The sequence below is a fragment of the Apteryx rowi genome, unplaced genomic scaffold (genome assembly GCF_003343035.1).
Source record: "Apteryx rowi isolate R43461 unplaced genomic scaffold, aptRow1 scaffold_96, whole genome shotgun sequence".
Classification (NCBI taxonomy): Eukaryota; Metazoa; Chordata; class Aves; order Apterygiformes; family Apterygidae; genus Apteryx; species Apteryx rowi.
The window spans coordinates 2,209,357-2,210,560 of record NW_020451271.1 but is presented as its reverse complement, the minus strand read 5'-3'; the positions used below and the strand labels follow the sequence as shown (position 1 = coordinate 2,210,560).

General features: G+C 47.3%; 1 protein-coding gene across 1 annotated transcript in view; it reads left to right on the top strand.

Moving 5' to 3' along the window:
• The first annotated feature begins 265 nt into the window (after positions 1-265).
• Positions 266-1,204, top strand: part of TTPA (alpha tocopherol transfer protein) — a 16,013-nt gene continuing 15,074 nt past the window's right edge. The window contains exon 1 of the mRNA XM_026092300.1: positions 266-274. Within this exon, the coding sequence (XP_025948085.1) occupies positions 266-274 (9 nt within the window). The remainder of the gene's footprint in view (positions 275-1,204) is intronic.

Below are 1,204 nucleotides of genomic sequence, written 5' to 3'. Positions count from 1 at the left end.
TGCATGTCCACCACAGTCTTGATCCTCACCCTTTTTGTAACTTTTATCCTTTACTGCCTTAACACTGGCCCCTGCAGGCTTATCCTCCCTATCCCTTGAGTTTCTGCTCTAGTGTGACAATGTTATTCACATTTCTCCCTTACTTTACCTATCTGCATTCAGTTAGATAGCTTCTTTTACATTTATAAAACTGAGGGTGTCACCAAAATTGGGAGTAAAACTCCTTAACACCAATGTGGACATGTGAGAAGTATGCAGGAGCCACATGGACATGGTGAGGCAGTCTACAAATGCAGAATAGTAAGACTGTTTGCTACTAACCCTAAGAGCAACTAGTAAGATACATAGAGATACATAAAGAAAGCCAGAAAGGGGGAAGATTATCTGGAACAAACTTTTCTAAACCTTTTAGTAGGCCTAAGTATGACTTATAAATTGTACATTAAATGACGTAAGGCTTTTAGCCTAAGTAGCCCAGAGAGAGATATCAAAGGAAGCCTAATCAAAGGAAATGGTTATAATAAAAATACTAATAGAAGCAGTGAACTCTTCACCTTAGATAATTGGAACTTACTGCTGGGCCACAAAGTTGGACTAAAGTTGATTTTAATTTCATCATCCTATCTCCCTCCCAGGCAGACTAGATATATTTCTATTACTGCATATTCATGTTAATGATTAGGTGCTCCAAGACAGTTTTCTACCAACACTGGGATCCCATTAATATAGAGGTTCCCAGCTGCACGTGCAATGAGATTGTTGCTTTTTGCCATTTAATATCTGAAGATTTTTTCCCCTAAAAGGCAGGCTACTTTTCTTAGTGCTTTTCAAAGTTCCAGGATGTATCAGCTTCAGACGGCTGGTTCAGGCACCTTCTGGCCCCCATCAACACCATGAGAGAAGGCAGGGAGAAAGCCTCCCCGCAGCGGGGCCAGCCCCGCTGCCGCCGCAGGGAGCGGGACAAACCCCACGCAGCCCCAGGAGACAAACCGGCTTAACGCATAGAACGCGTGAAACCTGGCCAATTCCTTAAATGGGGGGGGGGGGGCGGAAATAACGTGTGAAGGCGAAGAAGTCGGTTCGGGCGGGGACGCTGAGGAAGGCGCGGTACCTCCAGCCTGTTTCGGAGGGCAGTGCCGCCGGGGGCACCGGCCGCTCCGCGGCGGGGGCGCGCAGCAGCCGGAGGGCGCCGAGGGGGTTAAGC